We start from the raw sequence: 24,960 nt of genomic DNA, 5'->3' as shown, positions 1-24,960 counted from the left end.
TTCCTCAGAATCTGTCATTGATGAAAAGTGAAACAAAGCTCGAGTGCCTTAATAACACAGGAGTCTTCCCGGAGTCATTCTATCTTGAAAAATTAATAAAAGTCAGGTACATTATTAACTCAGTGAACTCAAAGATTTCCGCCGTGGTCTTTCAGGCCCTTTGGGGCCCGGGGGCTCTTCCTGGAATCACTCAGTCATGCAACATAGATCAAACTAGTTGTGTAATATAAATGAACCCAACTAATATAGAAACTCCAGACTGCTTTGCAGTGTGGCTAAAAACAGGTTCAACACAACTAACAATTTGAAGAGTAATGTAACATGCAGAGGTGGTAGCAAGTAGAAGTCAAGCCACAAGTCATTTTGATTACAGGTCAGGTCAAGTCACAAGTCAAATTTGGTCCAACAAACAAGCAAGTCACAAGTCTTTTTGTACAAGTCACAAGTACAAGTCGAGTCGCGCAATGTGTGATTTCAAGCCACAGCCAAGTGATTCAGTCGTGGCCCTGGGGGGAAAAGGAGAATCAATTAAGTCGCGAGCCGCACAAAGTCTTATCCTGATTATTGTAAGAACGCAAGGCGCGGACCTATTAAAGTCGACAGGCCTAATTCAGAACTTCATTAGGTTCGATTGAGTGGGTTTCTGACTTGCAATGGTTACAAGTCATAAGGTGCAAGTCCAAGTCAAGTCACGACTCATTTTTTGCAAGTCCAAGTCAAGTTACAAGTCAAAAACTGATAGTTACAAGTCAGGTCACGAGTCACAACAATAGCGACTGACTCGAGTCCAAGTTTATGTAACTCGTGTCTACAACTCTGGTGGCATGAGACATAAAGTTGAAGCATATTATGACTCATACTAACTACTAACCAAACCAAAACATTGGAATCAATGCTAAGACAGCAATAATAGTCGTGGAAATACGCGCAAAAACGCTTGATTTGTTCTTATACGTTTGAAATTAATCCCAGAAATCTACAATCAATTGGTCTGCACTGTACCCTAGACACCACTAGCTCTTCATGGTCCAATCTCGGCAAAGAAGGTCATGAACAAATAAGAGTGTTGCTGTTCTAACCTTCACACTGCATGGTTGAGACGATGCCATAGTCGATGCCCCGTCTTGGGAAATGAAAATTGCCAGCGAAGAGATGTCTCAGAGGTGGACGATGTGTGGGATCCACGTGCAAGCCCTCCATGCATTGTAATAAAAGAGGGGAAAAAAAGAAGGACACGAAGAACATTCTTGTGAAAAAATAATGAGGTCCAAACGAGACATTGATATGAAGTTGAATGTTCAGAATGAAGTATAATATCGATAATGCTGACCATAGAGCTACAAACCCAACACGGAGGACTCTTGAAGGAGTGTGGGTTGACTCAGGAAATGGTTAAAGTATCCATTTAGGAATGATTTCATGCAATAGGTAAGCTTCCTAGGCTCCTAAAATGAAGAAAAAGGAGAAGAAAAGGAAAGAAACATGTCAGAGTGACCGGCCTTCTCACAGCTAATTGCCATGATTCAACCTCGTGAAAACTTCCGACCAATCAACAGCCACATAGGACCGATACAGGCGTCGCCCGTGACGCGTGCCAGTTATCCGTTTAGCGCCACCATGCATTCAAAATTGGCCAGGGTTGGCAGTGAGGATCGAGACAACAGGAACATGGCCTTGATGAACGAACGCGTCCTTGCCCTCCCACGTTACCGCACCGCAGTCGGCTGGGCGATCATCGCGGGTAATGTTAGTCATCGGGTAATGTTAGTTATTCAAACAAGTGAAACGTGAAAGGCAGACCGTGTCTGAAACATTCCAGCTATCGATGTTAAATCCTGCGTAGTCCTGTCATTCAGACTGATTGGTGGAGACAGCCCTGACAAGTCACAGTACCACTACCAGTACTGTACTACGAAGCCAGAGCGAGTGCTGGAACAGTTTAAGCGTACCGCCTGCAGGTGCTTATCACGCGGCACTGCGTTGTTAGACCTACATCAAAGGCAGGTGCACCGAGTGGAATATCGGATACAGCTTGAAATGATTGTCTTCGTGGTCATATTGTCTTTCCTGTTTGCCGGAGTAAAGGGTAAGCATACTAACTTTAAATTCTAGCTCAGCTTTAGTGAAGCATGTGAATTAATTGTTTCCCTCGATGCAGATTGGTTGACTGAAACTAAAAGCGGTTAGAGTCTATCTTGTTCAGCACAATCTTGACGCGCGAAAATTTATTTTAGTTTACTCATCCGAATCATGTAGTCGGCAAAACCTCCACCAGGAAACATCACGCCAACTTGAGGGTTAGTTTGGGGGCGTGGAGCTAGCCCAGGTGGACTCCCTGACCGTACTACGTTACATAATGAAATGAAGACAACGTCCAACCCGGGCAAGGCGTGGAGTCAGATGTGTCTTCGGTAGCTACAAGTACAAACACTAAACAATTCTTTTGTTCAAACTTTGAAAGCCAGATCAACTCAGGATGGATTCAAGATAAATTGCGCTGACACTTTCACTTTTTTTATTTGAGGAGGTGGCTGAGGCCACCTTTACGAATGGTACATGGATTGATAGGCCTAATCCTCTGTTCAAGACATGGATACAATTTTTTTCATTTTACCACAGGAAAAATGAGGCAAAAGGCAAAATTCTCACCCAATCACTGGAAAACACAATCTGAGATGTTGGAACCTGAGTCACATTCCACCATACTTACATTTATGCTATTGGCCATGTTTATCGTTAGGTCCATTCCATAAACTGGAAGGGGTTCAATTTTTTTGTGTCCCTGTCACGTCTGACATATGATTTTGTTATTCAGAAGACTAATTTCCAAGAGCAACTAACTAATGCAAATAACCTGCCAAACACATAGAAATGGTTTGACATCAATTTCAGTGATATCCAGGTCAAATTACATGTACATGTACACAGGTCAGGTGTGACTGGACACAAAATTGTCACACTTCTGCGCCCCGACTTTATAGAGTGACCTCAATTGCATTTTTTCAAGGTCATTACTGGATACTCAGTTAATTTACATCTACGAAATTCGAGATATTTAGATCTTGTAGCTTAAGGAACTCCAACTCTACAATTCTTATGGTATCTGGAAATTAGCATTTTTTCCGATGTCACGAGCGTAAGGGCCAAAGTAACTCAAGCCAGCCAAGTACAATATACTGAGAACTATGCCCAGGTCTTCAACAATTGAAGAATAGGCCGACCAAATGTAGCCAAATACCAGATGCAGTCAGTGTATTCAAGTGATTGTTTTTCTCTGTTTTCTTACATGTACCTTAGTGTAGGCTATGGGCATTGAAAAAAATGAGAGACTGTTCAGTAAAAATAATGGTCTACACACATATCGGTCCATTCCTTGCTATACAGATAGCTACATGTATGGTAGATGCACCATTTTTGCCTCTAAGCAGTCATCAAAGTCGTAGGCAAATATTTGTACATGAAAAAGGGGTCTGATTGTAATCTCATGGAAGGTTCTAAAACATTTTTCCCCTCTTTAAGCTACCGGTACATGTAATTCTAAATTAGACATTCTAAATCACAGGTGGGACAATATCATTGGTCCAATCGTCAAAGCCCAATGCTGGCCAGCCTGTGACGTTGGTCTGCCAGGCGGATGGTTCATCATCACCCCCAGGCCCAGATGCCCTGACACTGACTGGTCCGCAGGGAAGCGTCACAGCCACGAACACGTCTGTCGTGGACAACACGAGATCCACCAGCTTTGAAGTGACCGTAGACAAGCCGAACGTCGAGTTCGTCTGCACACTGCTGGATACGGATGGGACCACGGTGCTCAACCAGACAACCATCAACGTTGATGTTTTTGGTGAGTTTTTCTTTCTTGAGGTGTGCAGGTGTGCCTGCATCCTGGCCAGACCAGAGTTGTTCAACAAGGTTGGAATTTCTGTGGGGGCGGGGCACCCAGGGGGTTCACAAGTTTTTATTGGGCATGGAAAGCACATTTGTTGCTTGTAACAAAATTTCCTGAGGATTTGCGGGATAAATATTTAAGAGGGTGTCTGTTCTTTCATCAGCAGTGTTGATTGGGGAAGGGAGGAACAAAATACACCCCCTCCTCCCCAGTCAAAAGTGAGCCCGATTTGTCTCTCTAAACACAAAGTGAAAAGGACAACTTTTGGTACAATTAAGTGCAATTGAGCTTCCCTGCATTAACCCCAACCCTACATAATACTACAAATTACTACTTGTAGTAAAATGTAGTAATCAGTGCTGCCGCTTGTAAGAGGACATGACGATATTGTTCTCTGGAGCCATAACATACAATAGATAAGACAATGTACCATACAGTGCTGTGGCACTATGAATGCATGGTTTTATTGTTCTCTGTACGAGTAACAATGGAAGTAACCTAGCCAGAAGTAGTAATCTGTAGTGCCAGGTCCTTCAGGCTCAGACTATTACTTAGTACATGTACATGTATTTTGTATTACTGTGTAGTGTAAGCCAAACAATATGCTTGGCGGTTAGGGTTAAGTGAGTAAACTACCCTAGCATGGGGCCTCAAACCACAGACAGGATGAGATCAAGAAATTTCAAATTTTCGGGCACCCACCAAAGAAAGTTGGGCCTATCCCTGACAGTTTGATTCTCGATCGGCCCTTCTTCTCAATAGAATATCGCAATATTTACTTGATGCTCATTGGCACATTCTTTGCAGTTTTGTAAAATGCGTCATTTGGGGGTTTCGGAAAGGTTTGTAGTTGGGGCAAGTTCACAATGTCACGCACACTGAGCCCCACAGGAAGCAGATGTTTTAGCCTTATTTAAAGGAGTTTATAAATTTTTAGTGTTTTTCATTCTCCTGTTCATCATCTGGACGGAGAAGCCCCACAAGAATTTTGACCCGGAGTCTGTATGATAGATGTCAATTAGAGCAAACACATTTTTACATGTTTTACAAGAAAGACACCTTTTCGTGGACTAATTAAAATACCCAGTGCCTGTGTACCATGGAATTTGGTGCCCTGTGATTGTCAGTTATCGCACAGAGAGGGCATTTTTACAATTTCCATTTTGAAATGAATCTGAAGCGTACGCTCCAATATGCACGTAACAGTGTGCACACACCCTTTCAATCATATTGTGCTACAACATGTTACACATACTGTACACATCATACATGTACTAGTAAATGTAGAGGTACCAGTTGTACAGTTTAAATGTGCACAATAGCAGCACGCGCTGGTGCCACAAATCTTGTGGAGTAACTCTAGCGTGAATAAGCTTCTAACTCCCTTTCCCCATCCTTGATTTCCCAGAGCCAGACAATGCAGTCTGATTTCTCACTTCGCTTGTCCTTACTTGTGGTTTTAACGACATTGTCTGTGTGACCTTTAGCACTTCACCAATTACCGCCTCACGTGATGCACTGATGCACATTCAATTCATTTGTCCGGTTGGCTGCAACAATGAGTGGAAAGTTGTACAGATCACGTACGGGTACAGTGTGTGTTTGTGCACTGCACAATGCTAGCCCAACATTGAATAACCAATGAAACCGTCACGTAAACCTTCAGGGATGTAGCCTTGAAATACATGTAGAAATGCTTAACATTTCACTGCTTCCACACAGGCATGTGTACCAATACTGTTGCTGGTATGCATGATTTCAACCAATGTGTACAAAACAAATTGTTCTATCAGTAAGTTCTACACTTCCAAGTTTCCAAATTTTCTGATCAAACGTAATGTTTTTCCTCCCCTGTAGAGTCAAAATCAAATTGCCCATAGACGTGTCAAACATATTTTGGGTGTGGGTCATGATTCACGTCCATTTGAACAACTTGCACGTCTGTCAACAATACTGCCCAGCCTTACATGCGTCACTTTATTCATCCAAAGATACATGTACAAATGTACATCATCCGTTGCCTGGCAAGAGGGTTTAATGAAGCCGTTATGGTTGCATCACGTGAGCAGGGTTAAAGCTTAAAACTGTGAGCAGCTGGTGAGTGCCTGCTGTTGGCTGGTTGAGCTGGTGTAGTGGTTTGTTGCAAGAATTTAGCAATATGCGGGCACACAGGCAAACTGAGAAATGGAGGAAAGTGAGACAGTACTAAATTTCGTTGTAGTCTGAGCATTTTGCTGTACTTATAATGTAGTCTCCAGATTTGTGCCAGCCAGCAGGTTTCATGTTCACCCCAAGTGCTAGCCAAGTGATTTGGGCTGGCAAAGCCGGTAAAGGTACTAGGCTACGGTCCAAATTGTGGGTCTTGTGCAGAAAACTGCCCGAAAGTTTTAAGGGCTGTGCTGAATAACTGAATATTTGAGCGATTTTTGAATATTTTAAGTATTTTTAGAATTTGAATACTCGAATGCACAATTCATGAAATGGGAGGGAAAAGTTTCTTCTTGTTTTAAATGAGAAAAATGGCACTATGGAGGCTGATTTTAACCAGATTCAAATGAAAAGCATCAGAAGTCTTACAATTTAAAAAGTAAACTATTCATCAGACAACTTAAAAGGAGTAGAAATTTTCAACAGGGCATGAAGTCTTGTTCATCTCTGAAAGCTTGCTAAATCATGGCTGGAGATACATGTACATGTACTCCTAATTGTGAGAAGCTATTATATTGATCATAATGTACAATTTTGTACACGTGTTATTGCAACTATATATGGTTTGTTCATCAACAATCTGCCGGTCGGTAAGACCGAATATTTGGATATTCGATCAAATCAAAGATTGAATATTCAAATAATGAATTTATCAAATTGACTCAGCCCTAAAAGCCTCTCTGCCGATGGCATGAACACTCAGTCTGTATAAGTGTATAGCAGACTTTGGAGCCCCAGTGCATTGTAGCTCATTTGCTCTGCAGTCTAGCCATTTCTGGAAAACGACATTGTTGTCTGCAAGACTAAGGCTGTTAGCCATTGCATGCCATGGGCCAAAACTGAAGCCATAGGCACCCTGATAAAAACATTGACAGCCATTATAACATCCTGCCGACAGATTCTTGATTGGTCAAGAGTTAGTAACATGAACTGTGAAAACTATTTTCAACCAAATCACCTCACCAAATGTGAAAAGGATGGAAAAATGGTGCTTTAGATGTGTTTGGATAATTTAACAATTTGCTGCCATTTTTTTCTGTTTTTTTTATACAAATTTCATTAATTTACAAATACAGATTTGCAATCTTCCCTTTTTTTGGGCAAACTCAATAAAATGTTGGAACTTTAAAGACTGCTTGTGACAGCCTGATTCCAGTACTTCAGGTAGACATACATGTACCTTGGAATCAGGAACAGAAGAGCTTTGACAATAGCACAAAAATGACAAATACATATATGAATTTGAAGGACTTCGCCAGATCACATCGCGTATGGCATTCGCTGACATTATCTTGCTGTACTGTGCACAGCCAAAAGAGCTAATGAGTGCCCATGGTAACCAAAGTCCATGCAAATGTAAACATACACCCACATGTAGCAATGGGCGTTCGCGCATTGCACGTATTCCTAAGAGCAGGGTTCCAAAATTTTGTACAGGGGTAGTATGGAAAAGCACCAGTGAATTTGCAACAAATTCGTATTTCAAAGAGAGTTAACATTTTCATTGTATTTAAATCAATCGGTTATCACTTAAATTGAGCAAGACCAACTTGTATGGGAGAGATATCGACAGTTGTATCCCTTGTTGGAGAGTTGAATTACTAAACCACTCAAGTGGCAGTCAATATTTGTGTATGATAACGACCCTCTAGTTGGCTGGTTGTCCTGGTTGGCTCTTTTGGGGTTCAGGAATTCATAGGTCATGAATGAAATTTGCATAAAAACTGGCCGTGTGCCGATTAGACATTTGGAATGCATAATTTCTGGAGTACATACCTGTAAAGTGCCTGCTTGGACTCTGTACTCAAAATTTGTGACTAGTAACATCGCCCTCCCATGACGAGAACAGTGAACATGTCAAAAACTTAAGAATCCAGGGAAAGTGAAAGCATGCTGAAAATTGTTGAATTAAAATAGGTCAGTTGTACACCCTGCAAAGCTACTTTTCTTATCTTACATTTTGGACAAGGACTTGTGTGTGATAAAAACACATGTGGACTGGCATACGTGTACATGCACAAGTAATTCTGTCACTCATGCATGTCCACACCCCCTGCACGTATGTTTCCTTCCTCAACTTAGTTTTGCTTATTGTTCAGGGTCGTACCTGGAACGTCAGTGAACTTTTGTGATGGAAACGAGACGTCTGATGGATTATTTTATCAGTCAATGATCTTATGTAATCAAATATGCAGTAGTCTTTTTCGAGCAGTGAAAATTCGTTCATTTCCTCTCTTCCTGTAAAACAAATCAATATATTCTTGCAACCGGGGTTTTCACAAGAATGTGAAACACATTACGAAGCCAGCATTGAACCAAAGGTCAACCTGATGGTCATTAGCTTAGAAATGTTTTCAAAGCCAGATTTATTGTGTCACAGCGATTTATTGTGTAACCGAAACTCCAGTTGATATTCGAAGAGTGTAGAATTTAGTTGGGGTTTAATGGTGTCGATAAAAATCAGTTTATGATGTCAAAGATGTTTATGTCAAGGATCGATACTGGCTTCTAATGACGATGCTGCATAAATGGCTCAATATCACTTTAAAAAACTCGTCTACTTTGGGCTTTATCATGTGTTGCGTTATTACTAATGTCCATTGCAAATATACAGTATATGAGGGGTACATCTTGGTTTGGTTTGGCTTAAAGTATTTCCATACATCATAATTAGAACATAAAGAAACAATGTTACTACAGAATGAAATAATAGATCATGAATGGCGGATACTAGACAGAAAGCGAAACGCTTATTCATGGCCTGGTTCCTTCTTTGTTATAATAAAATCCATACGAGGCTATAATTACTAAAATACATCTTCAGGAAAACCCCAACAAGAAATATTTTCAACGGTTTATGTTGCACATGATGTTGACAACACGCGGTGCGGCATCTCTTTGTGGGACTACAGCGTGCACAAGTATTGACCACTGGCTATGGCTCTCCACCACTGCCTCTTTTGATCAAAATTTGAAGCCGTGGCCACAGGAGACAGGACTGGATTATGGCAACCCCTGTCATGTGCCACCCCATACAATCCCATATGTGTTAACTAAATTGACACGTAGGCAGTGCTGGGTGAACATACTGTACATGTACATTTACAATGTACATGCCTGGGGCCTGTGATTGGCCAGAAGAACGTTCCATTACCCTTGGCCATTGGCTGTTGGGAAATTGGCCTATCACTGTTTGTGAACTTAAGCCACGCCCCTAAGGAAAACCCTATGGGATTTTTTGTACTGCACACGAATGGTCTCAGAATTTGCACATCCCACATCTATTTTGTATATATCATGTACATGTAACTGAACAACATTTTGTAAGTTGCACTGATGTGATTCTATCATGACAGGTCATTAGGATAGACCATTCAGGTGTGTAGACATGCACTTGTGACCTCACTCATGCCAGTCCATGTGTGCATTACAGCCAGTAATCATACGTGGTTTACTGCTGGGGATCCCAATGCATGTACGTGGACTGGTAGCTCATTCTATGCGCATTCTGCTGTTATTCATGTCCAAGCCATTTCTGGAAACTGGAATCATCTATAGGGCCACATGTATATGGCTGTTCACCGTTGGGTGCCATGGGCCAAAACTGAAGCCGTAGCCGTCCGATCAAGACACAGAGCCAAAGGACAGTGAGCAGGAATGGAGTACAAAAGATTTTAAACACAGCACCTGAAATCCCTGTGATCTGATTGGCAATCGTGAATCATGTGTTATTGACCTGTTCGTTATGCTCAGTAATGGGACCATTTAACATACGCACCTTAGATACCGTACTGTCACGCTTAATAGCAGCTGTCCACACAAGCAAATGACACCATGCGCATGCAGAGAAGGTGCAGTTGGAGCTTTTTGATCGGCCAAGGAAGTAAAACAGTGACTTGTTTTCTTCAGACAGTGCATAAAACAAGGAAAGTTTCACATTTGTGCAATGGTAAGAATTATTTCATGAGGTGACAGACTGAGTGAAACATTATTAAGTCTGTAGTACCTCTTGAAGTCATTTTTACCATTGCTTTTGTACACATTCATGATTTGTACCGGGCATAAATCCGGAAGGGGCTGGGTACTAGTACATACATACAGTGTATATGTATGTATCCCCACTTAAAGTTTGATTGTGGGAGGAATTGGCTATTGGCTAATGTCCTACACTTTTTGTAATACTGGAAATAGGCAGATTTGGAGGTATTTCTGGAATGTCGTGAAAAGTGAATGAAAAAATTGAGTAAAAATAACACTTTAAATACACCATAAGATGTACATGTACATCTCTATTGTGAACAGTAGCCCCTGATGTCATGCACTGTCCACCATCTCCCCCTTGCTCTCAAATTTCTATGGCGGAGGAATATGAAGTCAGCCTCCGTCCCCAGTTCCTGGTGCAGATTTACGCCACCGATTTGTGTAATTTCCGCTTAGAGGTTCAAAGTGATTTACATAAAATTCCGTGAATGTATGTTTCCTCTTTTCAGTGTTGCCTTATTTGAGGACACCCCCTCAGGTGTCCTACACATACTTTGACCCGACAAAACTCACCCTCAACTGGCTTTCCTGGGAATCGAACGGCGGCGGCGACGGCCCAATCCTACGCTATGAGGCAGTCTACCGTTATGCAAGCGACACAGAAGGAGATGACAGCTACAACTTCACTCACGTCGTGGATTCCAATGTCACAACGTCCGTGGAGATCACGGGCCTGGACCCGTACACAGATTATGATTTTGCTGTTGTGGTGGTGAGGGAGGGTGTGGGAGGGGCGGGGCCTCCCACCAATAAAACGACCATCAAGACATTGTGCCCAGGTGTGAAGCTTTGGTCCTTTTTTTGTTTTTACTTCTGTGTAATTACTCTTTGTACTGAAGGTCAGCCATACTTGACACAAACGTGATCACAAAGGAAATTTTTTTTTTATATCACTTCAAATTTTCCAAGTGCTGTGAATTTGTAAAAGTTGAATGCATTTCAGGGTTGAGCGAAGTCTGCTGCCAACGTGTTCTGATGTCAAATTTGCTTTGCATCCGCCTGTAGTATGAACTGGCCCATAATCCTTTCAAGGCGGGAAGTGCCAACATGCCAGCACAGTAAGGGGCATTTTCCTGAAATATTCATTTCTCAGGCTGTGTGGAAAAGTATTAAGTACACAAATGGGTAAAAATGGGTACCAGTTATTTGCAGTATGTGAAATAAGAGTTGGACACTGGACACCTTCCGACCACTCGTAATGCTTGCCCGGCGAGAAGCAGATGTGATCAAGCAAAGTGTCTGAAGGAACTTAGAAGTGAAAAGCCCTCAATGGGTAATCCTGTTGATGGGTTAACTATTTTTTTTTATACTCACAATTTTTAAAATTGATCAGCATAGTTAGGATTGCAAGTTTAATATTAAACTTTGCTCTTACCCGAATATACCCTCCAAATGAGTTTAAAATTAGTTTCTTTTCGCAATTTTTTTCATTCATTTCATAGCTCCAACAGCACCGCTGACACTCAGTGCCAGCAGAATTGAGCTTGAAGTGATTGAGATAACCTGGGAGGTGAGCATCTTGTTTGAAATAGGTCAGATCCTGAAAAATCACTGGAGCAAAATTCCAGATATCATCCGTAAGCCCTCATACGTTGACTGAATGGGAAAGCCACTTACAGTATCCATCGCGAGTTGAAATCTGCCCTCACCAGCACTCAAGAGGCAGGCTGGTGGGAAGTTTCCCCAACCAGGGTCACGTTCCGGTATGGGCACGGCGGATGCTTTATTCAAACTGAATTGGTCTTTTTGGCTCAACGTATCCCGTGTAAAAAGGGCAATATCCTGTTTGCACACGTAGTGAGTCTCCAGGAGGACTGTCGTTTGAAAAAACACACCCATTGGTAGCAGTGTACTTGAGGTCACATTAAGTGAAAAGGGTTCATCCCATTTTGTCAATATGTTGCCAAATGGTTGGAAGGTTGGAACCACTAACATTGCAGGAGAGCTCGGTCACAGCAGTACAGGCAAACGTTCCAAAGGTCACAGGTTCAAATCCCACCCCTGTCAATTTTGTTTTCTTACACAGCACCTAATCAGTTTTCTGTATTGTTTACTTGACAATAGACCCTGAACATAATGATGTCCTGCTTTGTTTTTGTTTACACTTTCTTATGATAGCGAGTTGGAATGTGATGGGTCCCACAGGAAATTTAAGCATACTCGTATTAAAGCAAAGCACATCATTGTATTTTAGGTCTGTTTAAAACAAACCTTTGGGGCTAGGCATTCTGTATCTTTTATATACACAGTTGCCTCCTCCGTCGACCTGGGGCTGCGGAGAGCTAGGTCCTCAGATGTATGTGCACTGGAAGAAATCCACTGCAGGCTCTTCTGGGTTGATTATTGTGGACAGAGAGGCAGGTTCCTACAACTTGACGGCCCTAGCACCTTGCACCGAGTATACCATTTGGGCAGTGTTTACAAGTGCTAATGGTTTTTCCAGTCCAGTGAGCGAAGGGTTAAATGTGACTACCTCTAAGACAGGTACGTGAACTTGTAAACCGCTCATGGGGCTATTGAGTCACTCAGCCACTAGAGTTGATGATCCTTACCGCACAGGACAGTCCCTAGCTTATATGGGGTGTTTGATTACCTTCCTGCACTTACTTGTGCAGTCACAATGCATTCCTTTGAACTTCTGTGACTTCCATGCATGCATTCATGTGGCTTTTCATGCCTTGCCAAAACAATCGATCCATTATGAGCTACTAACTTGGGTTAAGCGTACCATAGTACAATGTGAACACACAAGGTGATGGTGATCTTTCACATCATACCGTAACTCTGTTTCAGAGGCCTGATGACAGAAATCTATTCCAACATTCATTACAGAGCCACCAGCAGTTGCCTCTGTCTACATTGAATATGTAGACAGTTCGCTAGACCTTCGTGTTCGCTGGGTGGATCCATCTGTCCGCATCCGTTGCATCAGAGAGTTCTATGTAACCTTCACACCGGTTGAACTGGTAGCCTGCGGGACCCGCATTGATTCGCCAGTAACCCGAACGATGGTGGTGCCTGTAAACTCCTCCTCCACTGGGGTGGTCTTTGGCAGCTTGGATCCCTATATGAGGTACAACGCGACCGTTATGTCTAGCAACGAGCTTGGCAACTCCACCATCAAATTCGAAACCAAAGTGACCCGCCAAACATGTGAGTAGCATGCAAAAGAGTAGAAAAGGAGGTAAGATGCTTAAAGCTTGCTCACTCATGGTTCCATCCTGTCATATCTCAGAGTTTGTGACCTTGGAGGCACAATGTCAAAGGTTATGACCCTCAGCCCCTATCCTGTCCCTCTTCCCTGTACTCACGTAGTTTTTGCATGAACAAAAGTTTCAATAGACTTGGATTAAAAGCCTCCAATTCCATTTTTTTGAAGACTATCTATTTGTGGCAACTATTCTTTTTCTGCTGTAGATCTATCAGTTAGTTTGTTCAGAATGATACCGTACTGTGAAAGGACCCTGGCTAAAATATGCTGCGGTCAACAGTCTTTGTGTAACTTTTGCCTACTGTACTTAAGCAGGTAACCTGGTCACACGCAATATTCATAACATGGCCTCTTTTATCTGCACGAAAAGCTTCTGTGTTTAGCAACTCTGCACAGGTGTTGACTCCATTTATCAGAGACTGTCGGTTTGTCTGTCTGTTTTTCTGCGACTTACAGTGCCCATTGCCCTGCCAGCACCTGGGGTCGTAGAGGTCACCCAACACATGGCACGATTAAACTGGACCCGTATTCCCTGCGTAGACGTACACGGAAACTTCAGGTATTATTCCCTCCAGTTTACCAATAATCAAACTGGAGAGACGTTTGATGAAAGTGAGACCAACATTGACATCACTGAGTTGTCGTCGAGGTATATCAATCCCTGCATGACTTTCAACGTTCAGATCTACGTCGTGACAGGAGCAGGCAATGGACCGCGGAGTGAGAAAATGCAATTTACCACCCTGTCACGAAGTAAGTCATGGCGTCAGTGTATTGCTGTGACCTCATAGGTGCAGTGCAGAAAGAGAATTGCAGATGGACATTTTCACGGGTATAAATCATGGGGGATGGGGACATACATGTATATCCCTCCTCAATTTTGACGGGGGGGGGTAATCGAATCATCCCCTCCCCTCCAATTTTTCTCGTGGTGAGAAAAAAAATTACGGGAATGATGGTCATGATACAGATGTACATCTGTAATATGTATTACAGTCATGCAGAATATTACACCAGAATGATACATTTTGGGCTTTTTTTTAAATCGATCACCCTTTTTGGGTGCTACTGAACATGGTAAGTCAAAAAAATTCTTCACAATCTGCCTTATAGTGTCATGTGGTGTCAGTCCCCAAACAATCATGGTTTCTCTGTATGTAAGATGCATTGGTCCCTTAAGTTGATCTTGTTTTCCATCACCTTTGTAGTCCCAACCATCGTCACCAATTACAATGTCATAGCCATTGACGACAACCCCAGTGCATTGCTGGTAACCTGGGAGGACCCTGACAACCCCTACTGCCCGGTCGACTTTTACCAAGTGTCTTACTCCCTACTGGATAAATTCCAGTGTGACCATGATGAGAACAGGGAACAAGTTGTGGCTGCCAACACCACCGTGATGAACTACACCATCACAGGACTTCTGCCCTACTCAACCTATAAGTTGTACGTGAGGACACATAATGAAGCTGGCTTCAGCTATAGCGACGGTAGGATTGGAGTCTTCTACACAGCTCAGAGAGGTATGTTTGCCTAATTAATTGGCTTTCCCATGGGAACCCCCCCACAATAAAGTGACTTTGTTTAGTAGATACGAAGGATGCTACCTCAGCATTCGTTAGACCTCATAATGTGATGGGTGCCCTTCCTTACTATGCAGCATCCAAATAACTTGGCCATGGCTTAGCAATAGCATATCTGGAAACGGATTTTGCCAGCAGCCAGCGGCTGTCATGCACACTTGAATGATTTCGAGCCGTAGCCAGGGACTTAAGACCTAGCCTTACTTCCAGAGAAGATTCTCGCCAAGTTCGTCATGCTGTCTGTGATTATTGTTTCTCAGCTCCAACAGATGCCCCGATCCGGGTGACCGTGGAGTCCCGTACAAAGAATTGGCTGCACTTCTCCTTCGCCCGAGCCGACTGCAGCGAGGGCTCCTGGTCCAGCCGCCTGGTAGATTACCGCTACAGGCTGGACAATGTGGACAACACTAGCCAGCCCGTTGTCAATGACTACATAGGGACCTATGTGAGGTTCGAAAACCTGATCCCCTACACGAGGTACTCGTTCCGGGTGCAGATGAGGACGGAAGCGGGCAATGGACCATTCAGTACTCCCGTCGAGGCCAGAACTTCTGAGGATGGTACGTTCTCCATCCGCAGTAACACCATCCGAAGGTAGTCTTGTAGTCAGAAAAGAGAACTGGGTCATTGGATGGTAGAATGTTCTTGTTCAGGTGCATGTTCATGACTGTATGAACCCTTCTCATCCATTCTTGGCTTCCTCTCAATTTGTCCAAAATCTGATTCCTGGTTCTGCTGTAGGTTGGATATTCCAGTTTTGTCCAGTGGTAATGAAATACACACCTTAGCTTTGCCGCCAATAGAATTCGCATTTGACAGGCCTGCTTCGAATACTTTCTCTCCCAGATTGTTCAAAATCTCTCTGGAAGGAATTTGAAAGAGTAAGAAAGATCCCACCTGTGGTCCGTTACATAGGGCTTGATGCCCTTGATGAAAGCCTAGAGTATGATGTTCCGTTCCTGTTGTGCTCAGTGGAAGAGTTAAAGGAAGTTACCTAGCTCAGAGGCCGAGGATTTCAGGATGGACAGCTAATTGGTACTCTTTGCTCCACAGTTCCAGGACCACCCGCTAGTTTGACCGTCACAAACAAGACAGAGACGACGCTGGACGTCGCTTGGGAAACACCAACCACCCCCAATGGGGTCATCCTCAACTATACCGTAAGACACTGCGGAAGATGGATAATATCAGGGGTGGGGAAGTGAGAATTTTGTGGTGTAAGCATGCTTGTAAGATCCGTTGGCCAGTTTGGAAATAGTGCATTTTCACTAGTGGTGTATCAAGAAGTCATGGGTAGGGGAACAAGTTACCAAAGTTCACTCTGCCGAAGTCCACAGCCAATTGCTGGTACTATTGTTGAAACTGAAGGGAAAAACATGGACTTTTGTTCCCCCCCCCCAGACATCCCAGGTCCCACAGCAGTCATGGGGAAAAATACCTGCTACAAATAGCACTCTCAAGGCATTACCTTCAACACAATTCGAATTGATTCATCAGGTCACATGCCGCACTGTTTGTTTGGAATGTACTTTTTTAAGGTTTTCAAGCCTATAGCTACCTCAGTCGGGGGGGGAGGAGAAATGGCCGTGACCACGGGGGGTGACAAAAATGAGCTTCTCTCCATCATCCAGCTGTGTTCTTCAAGAGATGTGACTGGGGAATCAAACTGTTGACACAATTTGTCCTTGTTTCAGGTCCAGTACAAAGCCATTGAGAAACCTTACGATCCCACCTTTTCACCTCCGACGATGTACACCGAGGCGGGGCTTGTCGGACCGGCGGTTTTTGCTTACCAGGTAGACTTTCTGGACCCAGGCACAAAGTACAGGATTCGTGTGGCCGCCCTGACGTCACCGGGAGAAGGGGAGTTTGTTATGCACGAGGCATTCACTAAACCCAAGACAGGTTAAAGATTTCATTCTGATTTTGAAATGGAACAACTGAATCTTGTTTGTTTAATTGACATTTGCTCCCATATCCTTGCAGTATATTTGTTTTTCTTGTGCCAAGCCTTCATGTTAATTATTAATACCTGGTGCCAATACCTATATTGTGAAAAACAGACGTACTTTTCTCATTCGAAGCTCATTTTGCCAGAGCAGAAAATGTGTGGTTTTTCACTGGCATGCTCCAGGCATGGGGCTTGTAGCCTTGAAATTCATTGACCATATCAACAAAACCATACGTACACCTCATCTCCCCCCCCCCCGCTGTGAGATGCTCCAAAAAAAAACCCAGGCTTTTCGAGGGTAAATTTGCCGTTATTTTTATCCAAATTCCATATGTAGAACATCCTCTTAACAGAAATCCTCCCAGTTGTGCAGTTTCAGGAAGGGCTCACAGATCAATTTTCATCTGAATGTGCACAAAACTGTATGGCGCTCACGTTAACATGGAGCATGTGGCGGATGTGGCAAGTAATTTTCAGCACAGGGTCCATCTTAAGCACTAAAGTGATTTGTATGCACAGTAGGCATACCGTAAAAAACCTTTTATAAAAAAAATAAAGCGACGTCTCTTGTTGACGCCCCATTTTGATTTGTTGGCCGCAGATATTCCCGAGCCAGACACACCTCCACATGACCCTTCCAGGTCGTCAGAGACCAGTGTTTATATCTACATTCACAGCACAGACCCCACTTATGTCACGTAAGTACATGTCCTGGCCTGAGAGACTATCGGAGCATAGTTTTTGGAATGTTGACAGGCCCGATCAGCAGGGGTATAAACATTACAATGCCTTGATCAAAATTAATGGTGGATATATATACACTCTATAAATAATAACTGTTGTTTTGTGCAAGTATAGCAGATTATACTTTTGGGTTGAGGCAGTGTTATCAGGAAATTCTACCAGATGCCGCCCATAAAGTCCAAAATCAAAGCTTTACAGAAAGATGGTCGGTGTCATTGTCATTCAGGTCCTTTCTTGTCGCTGTGAGGAAGATGTTGGCAAGGCAAAAGCGGGCGGCCGTGGTGATTGACGGGGAGTCATATGGCACGTACAGTGAGAACCCAGACGCTTACATCGCCGCTGAGGTTGAAAAAAAGAAGAACAACGGTGGGTTTCTGGTCGGAGACGGGAAGATGTATGGGGGCTGGCAGAATGCCCCACTGGGGAAGGGCAACTACAGCGTGAGGGTCGGTGCCAAGAGTGAAGCAGACTCGGTGAGTGGGGAGGGGATAGGTTCACTCCTTGACCGTCAATCAACTGTTGGAACATTGCCCTGGCACCCTGATTATATTTGGTGGACAGGTTCCCTTGTGGTCAGTTGTATTGAGTGTTTGAGTCATTGTGCCTGGTACTTGTATACACTTTTGTGTACAGGCTACCAGGCAAAAATCAACCAGCTAGTGATTGACGAAGTGGTCGTTGATCAAACTTGGTCCTTGCTTAACCAATGAAAATGGCACAGTCCACAGGCACCATAATTCTCATCACTTGTAAACAAAACTGGGCCGGTCTTACAGGGTTGCTATGCAGAAATACTGCTTACTGGGTTTTTGTGCTTAGCAGAATACTGCCAAGATCCTGTCACACAGAAGACACAATTACATGGTATTTTTCGCTGGTAACCAAATATTATCCTCTCATAGCAAATTTAAGTGTTTTGTGAAATGAATCCCAAGGAACGGCCATGTATTTTAAGAGACTTCTGAAAGTGCACTGTACCAAGGAATGAATTATTTCGGTCTGAAAAGGACACAGATTTGGGGTTTCAGGTCTAGGATGGCATGGAGAACGGTACTTAATTTCATCACATCCATGCATCACCAGTATTGCCATAGATACATAAGTCTCCTACTTATGGAGAGATAAATTTACTGAAACAATAATGGATCATGGAATAATTTTCTTTCAGGAAGCAATTCTTAGTTGGAGCGAGCCGCTGATGTATGAAGGTGAGTGGCAAGATCTGCTCTAAAACCCCGTCCATGTTTTGTGGGAATTCACAGTTTTGTCGAGCATGTGAACACATTACAGCAACAATCTCAATACAGTTTCACCGGTCACATTTATTGGATGTAAAAACTATAAGTCTTGCTTTGTTTTCAGAGATGCTCTGAATTCAAGTCACTAGCTATTCACATGAACTGTAACAAAAGCTTTCCTTTGACTTGGTACACCCTGTTCCTTGTGACTGGTCTTTGGACTTAGGATGATCTCAACTACACTGTACCACTGGCCATATACACCGCCCAGTTCATTGGCATGCTTTATCGCCATTTTGTTCACAGCAATGGGGCCTGAGCCAGTGACACCCTCACCGACCAAGAGACCAGGCCCTAAAAAGACAGTTCCGCCCCCAGTGGCCAACAATACAGTCGGAATTATAGCTGGCGTTGTTGTGGGTGTATTGGTGGTTCTGATCATTGTCATCGGGATTGCCTATTGGTTGAAGAAGAAAAAGGAGCGGTAAGCCACAACGAGCAGCCAAGAAGCCTCTTATTAGGGACAAATTCAAAATTGAATAAGGGAATAAATATGTGCTTGGCCGGACTTAAATGTGCGTTTAAGACCAGATCAGGAGAATGGACGCTACTAATGCCTGAGCCACAGGTGAGGGAATTATCAGCGTTCGTTCACCTGAGTAAGGTTAACTCTCCTGAGATAGTTTAAGACTGTCCAACTTCCAAGCAAATATTTATTCCCATTCATAAATACCTTTTTATTCAGCGAGTCAAAAGAAGTCAACATGTGATGGATTTCCAACGATTTTGTTCTAAAACTTTACTTTCATTTTCCCAAACACCCCCGTCCATTTTATGGTATATTCCTTTTGAAAGTTGTCCAATAGAATCCTCTTCGATGAACTTGCTGTGTGCGTGGCGTGTCGTCTGCACACACTCTCCTGACCCATCAGACCCGATTGAACTGTCTCGTATCCAGGTGCCAGCGCTTGATTTATGCAGCTGGCGTTATCAAATGTTTATGCACTGTCACGTGACGCATGTTGACCAATAGGAATAGAAAACTGTCCCAGGTACTTATGAAACAGTGGTTATTTGAGGTTTCACCTGGAAGCACCTCACAAACTCTTTTTACCTTTTCAAATCTTAAGCAAACATCAAGCTACCATCTCTTTAAAGTTTACATTTTCCTGTTTTTGCCTCTCGCTAGAATAGATTTGATTTGTAAGGAGAAAAAAGTATGGTCTTCAAATCCGAAAATTCACAGTCCAATCACCAATAAAGAACCCCAAAGAGCAAACTTGGAAACTTAAGCGTAAAAGCATCCCTAACTTCAACACCGATCAAATATCAATACTACTTTGAGAGGGCACCAAATATATCCGTGCTTTTGGGTCAGAATCAATCATTCTGGAAAACAAATGCAAGGAATGTTATCGTGAGGTTTGAAGTCAGTGCATTTGCAAAAGGCTTGGGCAAATTTCCCACCACCTTAGATTTTTTTAACTTGTTGGTTTCCTCTGCAGTGAAGTAAAGGACTCAGACAATGAAATTAATATGGACCTGAAAGAAAAGGACGCGAGTTACTAGAAAGACAGCGTCGGAACCCCCCTTGGACCTCTGTTTGCTCAGGTACGGATAACAGGGGTCAGTGGTAGGGAAGTAATGATATAAATGTTCATCTTAGCATAAACAGTGTGTAACTATTGTCACAACACGATACGTATCGCAACCTGCGTTGTAGTCGAGACCATTTAAGACCTTCACAAGACCACACAAGACCAGCACAAGACCAACACAAGACCTCCAGTCTGAATTCAAGCCACAACCTATTCAAATGAATTGCAACAGAAACATTCCTTTGGTCAGTTTTCACACTGTTACTTGTGGCTGGTCTTGTGTCTGGTCTTGTGTTTGGTCTTGTGTCTGGCCTTGTGGCTGGTCTTGTGTGTGGTCTTGTGTCTGGTCTTGTGCCTGGTCTTGTGCCTGGTCTTGTGCCTGGTCTTGTGTCTGGTCTTGTGGCTGGTCTTGTGGATAGTCTTGTGTCTGGTCTTGTGTCTGGTCTTGTGTCTGGTCTTGTGGCTGGTCTTGTGGCTGGTCTTGTGTCTGGTCTTGTGGCTGGTCTTGTGGCTGGTCTTGACTACAACACTGATCGCAACACATGTCATGAACAAAAGATGTGGCAGTTACAATAACCGTTGGACCTGCATTTAAGGGGTTCAGAATTTTTCTGCCAGGTTTTTAATGCGTGTCATGTTTCAAAATGTATTTTTTCACAGGGCTGGAGCTTTGTTCATGAAAGGGCAAGGCAGTGTCTCCTTCTCCATTGCCTGTGGAGCTCAAGTAATAAATCCTCAATGCCTTATTTTATTACTCTTTTCAAGTTTTGTTGTCCACAGAAACGGATGCAGAAACTGCCCTCCATCTTCTGTTGGTGGAAACAGTCCACGTTTTGAGCATGTTTGTTCACAGCCAAGTGTCAAGTTTGTTTACTACCGAATACCTTGATAGAGATTTTATGTATCACGATGACGAAAAGTGGCATTCTTGTATCACGATGACTGCTAAATCGATTTTTGGTTACGCCCCTAATCAGTAGTGTATTGCACATTGTGAAAATTTGAGCGCAATCTAGAACCTCCCACTGAAAATCTCCCAAAAGGTTGGGATATTGACCTGAAACTAGCAACTGAAATAAGACTTCTACATCATCAGAAGACGGTGCAGTTTTTGCAGCCCTACAAAGTTTTTGTAAGTAATGGATATTTTGATTACGTTTTTGCTCATGGAGTAATCTACATTGTTGTATTAGTTTACTGAAACTTGAATGATCTCAGAGGTCTCTGTAGTTTAGAAAGGCAGTGTGGTAGTCTGAATATTTGAACTTAATGGTGATATTTAGTCGATATCTTTCAATAAATAAGTTTAATTGTTTTAATTGCTAGGTGCAGTAATTTCACTAAACCTTGCAATTGCTTTGAATGTGCAATTGCATTAAATTAAATTAAATTGAATTTTATGTATGTCGAATCTGAATTTTTCAACATCCATGATCATGGTTTATACAAGTTAATTAAAGTGGCTGTTTGAATATTTTAGCAACTGTCTAAACGTAATATAGATAGTAAATGATGAAAATTGCAGATGTTTTTACATGTTTTACTGTATCATGTGCCTAATGCAGGGAGAACAATGTTTCTATTGGAATTCAGGCTGTAAAATACCTTTCTACTATTTACTAGTTTGTGTCAGGTTTAAATGGTGATGGGGTGGAGCGAGAGTAGATAATTTTTCAGAATGTCACTCACAAAATGTTCAACAATTTTCAGAAGACTGTGTGGACTTTTTGAATGTGTTACCCACTTTTGCTGCAATGTGTGTAGGGGGGTCCTTCCTTGTCTGTCTCCTACTCTCATTGGCAGAGGGGGGCCATTCTATAAATTTGGGGTCCTACGTTTTCCTGACCCAGTGACATCTGGAGTATGATTTCCTTAGATTAAAACACATTCTTTAATTTCCGAGAGTGATTAGGTTGTGCAGATTACCCACCAAACATATTGACAATAGTTTGATGTCAATTTCGGTGACATACATGTATTCCTCGTCAAGTTACACAGGTCAGGTGTAGCAGAGACAGCAACGTGTCACACATTGGATTCCAATTCATGGCATGACCCAGACTCCAGGTCGGCCTGGGGAGGAGGGGTGCCCCCTTTCCACAGCAAACATGTACATAGCATTTACAAAATAATGTGAAAATGCGAGTTGGGATATTTCACTGTCTTCCAGGACATAACAAGCCCGAACATTGGCCTCCTCTCCTCCAAAAACCTATTTCTGGATACATACTTGACTACCCTGGCCTAGTGTGACAGCGTGAATATTACTACCTCTGAAATAAGATTTTTCTGCATTATTTTTTTTTCATTTCAAAGGGAAGGAGGTATCAGTACTGCCTTGGTTAGAGAGACTTTTTGTGTCATATGTTTTGTATGGAACTACTTTAAGTAGTTGTAGTAAATTCATGGTGTATTGAAGTAATCTCTTTGATTCAGTTCCAAGAAACAGTGAAAGATAACACAGTTCATGTATTTTAACATTTCCAAGAAATAGTGAAAGATAACACAGTTCATGTATTTTAACATTTCCAAGAAATAGTGAAAGATAACACAGTTCATGTATTTTAACATTTCCAAGAAATAGTGAAAGATAACACAGTTCATGTATTTTAACATTTCCAAGAAATAGTGAAAGATAACATTTAACATTTCCAAGAAATAGTGAAAGATGGCGTTTAACATTTCCAAGAAATAGTGAAAGATGACAGTATTTTACCATTGTGTACAGTTTATGTCTTTGTTGTATTTCTGACTTTCAAAGTGCCCAGTTAGTGATGTCAAATAATGATGTAACATAATAGTCACACTTTTTTCTTGTAGGGAGAGGATTTTAATATCTTTGTTTTGGCTGGACTAAATATGATTTTTCAGTACCTGCATCAATCCCTGTCATTGATTGATGGATGTTGATCACGTGTCATTGAATCATTTGTTCTATTCAACAGGTACCATTGAATAGAAAGTTCATTTCACTTACCTGGTTCCTGTCGCCATTTCATATATTTCATTCACTGTAAGAAAGAGGAAAATAATGTAGTGATGGGAACCATTGTAATATTACATGAAACTACACGTACCGGTACAAGGTACCCAGCACTGTCTTCAGCTTCAGGCATTAAGGGGGGCCACAGTATCAGCTGGGGGGGGCCCACATCACAGGAACAAATCTTATTTTTCATGCTTATACTTTTTACTGATGGGGGGCAGCATCCCGCCAGGGGGCCTGGCCAGCCCCCCCCCCGGCTCCCCTTGGCAACGGGCACCAGTGGGTGGTGCTTCAGACAGAAATCTGTTTGGCAAATTAGCGGACGTAAGTTGTGAGGACCGTTAATTTTTTATCCAAGCAGAAGAGGCTTTATGTTGGTTTTGTATAGAACAAATATTAAATGTTCACATTCGTGCAGTGCTAACAGTAATTCCATTCAGTGACATATAAAATGTTCCATTCCACTCAGTCTTGCCTCTTGGAATGAAATGTTTCATGTCACTTCATAAAATGATTCTTTATACACCATTGCACTCATAAACATTTATTATTTGTAAGACAACTATCTCAGAATTGTCCTGTCATTAAGAGTTCTTTTTTTTTAATTTCTGAAAATTGACTATAGAAACATTTTTCTATTATATATTCGTCACAGTCAAACTGCCTGTATAATGTGTCATTATAAATGGATGAAATTCAATTCCTCTTGGTTAAATATATAATAATAAATATATAATAATAAAATATCTATTCTTCTTGGTTGAGGATGTATACACGCCAGTAAAGGTTTACTTAGGAGTGGACATTTTCCTTCCTTTAAATGCTTGCTTGATAAATGGGGGATTCGTATATGCAGGGACCCCCAGGTTTTTTTGGCATTTGAATCTTGTAAAATCGGTCAGTCCCCCAATAAATCTAAAGGCAGGGCTCTCTTTATTCCGCTGACCCTATTTTGGGGAAACGTCGAATTTGAATTGTGAGAAACTTTGACTTACTTACTGATAAGAAATGCCATGCAAATTTGAATCCAATGTGTGTCTTGTTAAAGCACAGTTTCCCCTCATAATTCCCTTCAACCCTGCCCTCTTTTCACAACATGAACCCCGCAGATATTGAGCATGTCAGTCATCTGCCCGGTGGTGAATCCAAAAGTTAAAATCTAGGGCTCCCTTCTTTATGTATGTAACACTGTTGCCATAGGATTTCTCCTATTTGTTGTCTTTTATGGGCTGTATACAGTGGCATAGCCATGGGGGGGCCCTTGGGGCCACGTCCCCCCCCCCAAATTCCCGGTGGCCCCCCCTCCCACTAAAAAAAAACCAGATGAATGGATATTGAACAAGGGTAATAAACCTTGCCCCCAAAAAACCACACCACTGGAAGCACGGTACCCCCTTGTGCCCCCCAGTAAAATCCTAGCTATGCCACTGCCCTTATCACCCACTCAGAACACAAGATAGTTTCCCCATTCCATCGAAAACTTAATTGAAAATATAGCCTACCTA

General features: G+C 42.4%; 2 protein-coding genes across 6 annotated transcripts in view; one reads left to right on the top strand and one right to left on the bottom strand.

Moving 5' to 3' along the window:
• Nucleotides 1-24,960, bottom strand: part of LOC110985157 (uncharacterized) — a 43,492-nt gene that overhangs the window by 18,182 nt on the left and 350 nt on the right. Inside the window, exons 1-2 of one of the 5 annotated variants that reach the window (XR_015427365.1) lie at nucleotides 23,447-24,932; nucleotides 1,080-1,194 (exon numbers count right to left, since the gene is read on the bottom strand). The gene's annotated coding sequence lies outside the window, so the exon portion shown is untranslated. Of the gene's footprint in view, nucleotides 1-1,079; nucleotides 1,195-18,935; nucleotides 19,329-23,446; nucleotides 24,956-24,960 lie in introns of those variants that run through there. The other 4 variants (XR_002598953.2, XR_015427367.1, XR_015427366.1 and 1 more) reach the window with 4 other exon arrangements.
• On the top strand, nucleotides 1,654-24,246 carry LOC110985201 (protein sidekick-1-like). The gene is made up of 17 exons (XM_087144249.1): nucleotides 1,654-2,086; nucleotides 3,563-3,847; nucleotides 10,591-10,920; nucleotides 11,584-11,651; nucleotides 12,391-12,625; nucleotides 12,974-13,294; nucleotides 13,809-14,105; nucleotides 14,561-14,878; nucleotides 15,199-15,498; nucleotides 15,992-16,098; nucleotides 16,633-16,843; nucleotides 17,491-17,587; nucleotides 17,860-18,106; nucleotides 18,802-18,841; nucleotides 19,178-19,355; nucleotides 20,377-20,482; nucleotides 21,130-24,246. The coding sequence occupies exons 1-16, from the start codon at nucleotides 2,038-2,040 to the stop codon at nucleotides 20,438-20,440; spliced, it is 3,147 nt and encodes a 1,048-aa protein (XP_087000375.1). The 5' UTR covers nucleotides 1,654-2,037; the 3' UTR covers nucleotides 20,441-20,482; nucleotides 21,130-24,246.

The sequence above is a fragment of the Acanthaster planci genome, linkage group LG12 (assembly GCF_054643075.1).
Source record: "Acanthaster planci isolate LZ-2023a linkage group LG12, COTS_SCS, whole genome shotgun sequence".
NCBI lineage: Eukaryota > Metazoa > Echinodermata > Asteroidea > Valvatida > Acanthasteridae > Acanthaster > Acanthaster planci.
The sequence above is the reverse complement of the archived record's forward strand: the minus strand, read 5'-3'. Positions and strand labels throughout refer to the sequence as shown.